Raw genomic sequence first — 1,870 nt, forward strand, 5'->3', positions numbered from 1 at the left:
GTACACGTAAATACATAAAAATGCATACAAATATACATTGTTTAATAAATTTAAGAATATACAATTACAAAGCTTATCCTAATATTTTACTACATATTTCTGACTAGATATAATAATTATAAATAATTATTAATTTTCCTTTTAAAAAGAGCACATTAAAATTCTAACAAGTTAGAATTGATGGGTGCTGCAGAATTGATGTAGAATTAACTGAGTAATATTTTTGTCATTTGATTTAAATAAAATTTCTAAATAAAATAAGATGAAAAAGGGGGTAAAGGTGCGTCATTATGACAATTTTCTTCACTTTCTGGCATGAAAGTGATATTGTTTGACATGACAACATTAATATCATTTGGGTCGTTAGACATAACATTAGCGTAATTATTTTGTATTTGTGCAGGATCTGAATTACTATTGCTCTGCATGTGTTCGTATTGCTTCAGATTGTCTAATTGCGACTCTTGCTGAACATAATTAGTGTCTAATTGCGGACTAACGGTGTAATCAGTTAGAAGTGAAAATGGCTCTGAATGAAAACTTTGCTGTTGTTGACAATTATAGGATGCACTTGATAAGAGGTATAAGTTTTGCGGTTGTGTTGCGGTTGCACTAGAATAATTTTGTTGCTTGGATTGTTGCTGATCGTTGCTGATTGTTGCTGATGGTTGCCGATTGCTGCTGATTGCTGCTGATTGCTGCTGATTGTTGCTGATTGTTGCTGATTGTTGCTGATTGTTGCTGATTCCATGGCTTGGTGTTGCAGATAAATTGTGCTGATAACTGTACTGCAATATATCCTGCGATATGTTGCTAGGATATGCACAGGACGGATTGGCTTGCACGTTGAAATTATTCAAAATCAACGATGATTTCGGGCTATTTGTAATTATATTGAAAGTATCATTGCAGACAGATGTACTACTTGAACAGCCTGTGAGCTCAGTTTGGTCACTGGGCATAAACGATATGACGTCGCATTTGTTGTCTTTTTTGTGTTTCATCCGCCGATTTTGAAACCACACTTTAATTTGTTTTTCTGTCAGATTGAGTGACGCCGATATTTGAATGCGTCGCGCCCTGCAAAGATACCGTCCATTTTGGAATTCTCTTTCCAAATGCAATAATTGGGTGCTGGTATAAGCCGTTCTGGTACGTTTCACCTTGGTTGGTTTTTTCTCGTTTGCTGAAATTAAAAGTTTATAATGTAAACAGAACAGTTTATGAAGGATTTGGTATTTTGCACTTCTAATGGAAATAAAGATCATAGTTGATAATTTTTTCTTAATTGCAATTTGAGAAATATAAGTAATTGTCTCACATTATATATGTGTGTGCAAGCTGTTGTGTTCTATATACACGAATTATTTGTTTATAATATTTAAAATATACATAATTTAGAAATAGCTTTCTTAGATTTTTATTGGTTTCCTTAAGTATTTATATCATTAGGAATCATTAGGAACAGCCCATTAGCAGTTAGGCTTTCTGCTTTTCAGCGGCGTTAGTGATTCATAGGTAGCGATAAGCAATAAATTATGGTCTACGGCGACTCTAAAATTTCTGAAATATGACGTCACAAGGAAAACTCTGCGTCGTTTGACAAAAGGAGCCGGGCTATGCTATTATTTTGCCGGATTGTGTTTAAGGAAAATAACGTCACTGAGAAAAAAGAAATATTTTTGACCCAAATAAAATTATAGCTATTTTTGACTCCGACTATATTTTTTGTTTATAAGAATATTAGTAGCAACATGTATATAAGGTTATTATTACTAACATTATGACAGACTTTAATAAAAAAGTAGTTTTCTTGACTATAATTTGTAAGTAATTATTTCTCTACATGATTATAGCTACAAATATCAAG

General features: G+C 32.6%; 1 protein-coding gene and 1 long non-coding RNA gene across 2 annotated transcripts in view; both read right to left on the bottom strand.

The window, feature by feature from the left end:
• Window positions 1-1,870, bottom strand: part of LOC116840912 — a 30,201-nt gene that overhangs the window by 12,319 nt on the left and 16,012 nt on the right. The gene's annotated exons all lie outside the window — the stretch shown is intronic.
• LOC116840907 (homeobox protein Hox-B2a-like) overlaps window positions 188-1,870 on the bottom strand; it is a 4,340-nt gene continuing 2,657 nt past the window's right edge. The window contains exon 2 of the mRNA XM_032808242.1: window positions 188-1,186. Coding sequence (XP_032664133.1) covers window positions 249-1,186 — 938 coding nt within the window. The 3' untranslated portion in view covers window positions 188-248. The remainder of the gene's footprint in view (window positions 1,187-1,870) is intronic.

The sequence above is a fragment of the Odontomachus brunneus genome, unplaced genomic scaffold, assembly GCF_010583005.1.
Source record: "Odontomachus brunneus isolate Ranch 3 - 2012 unplaced genomic scaffold, Obru_v1 Obru_scaffold_013, whole genome shotgun sequence".
Lineage (NCBI taxonomy): Eukaryota > Metazoa > Arthropoda > Insecta > Hymenoptera > Formicidae > Odontomachus > Odontomachus brunneus.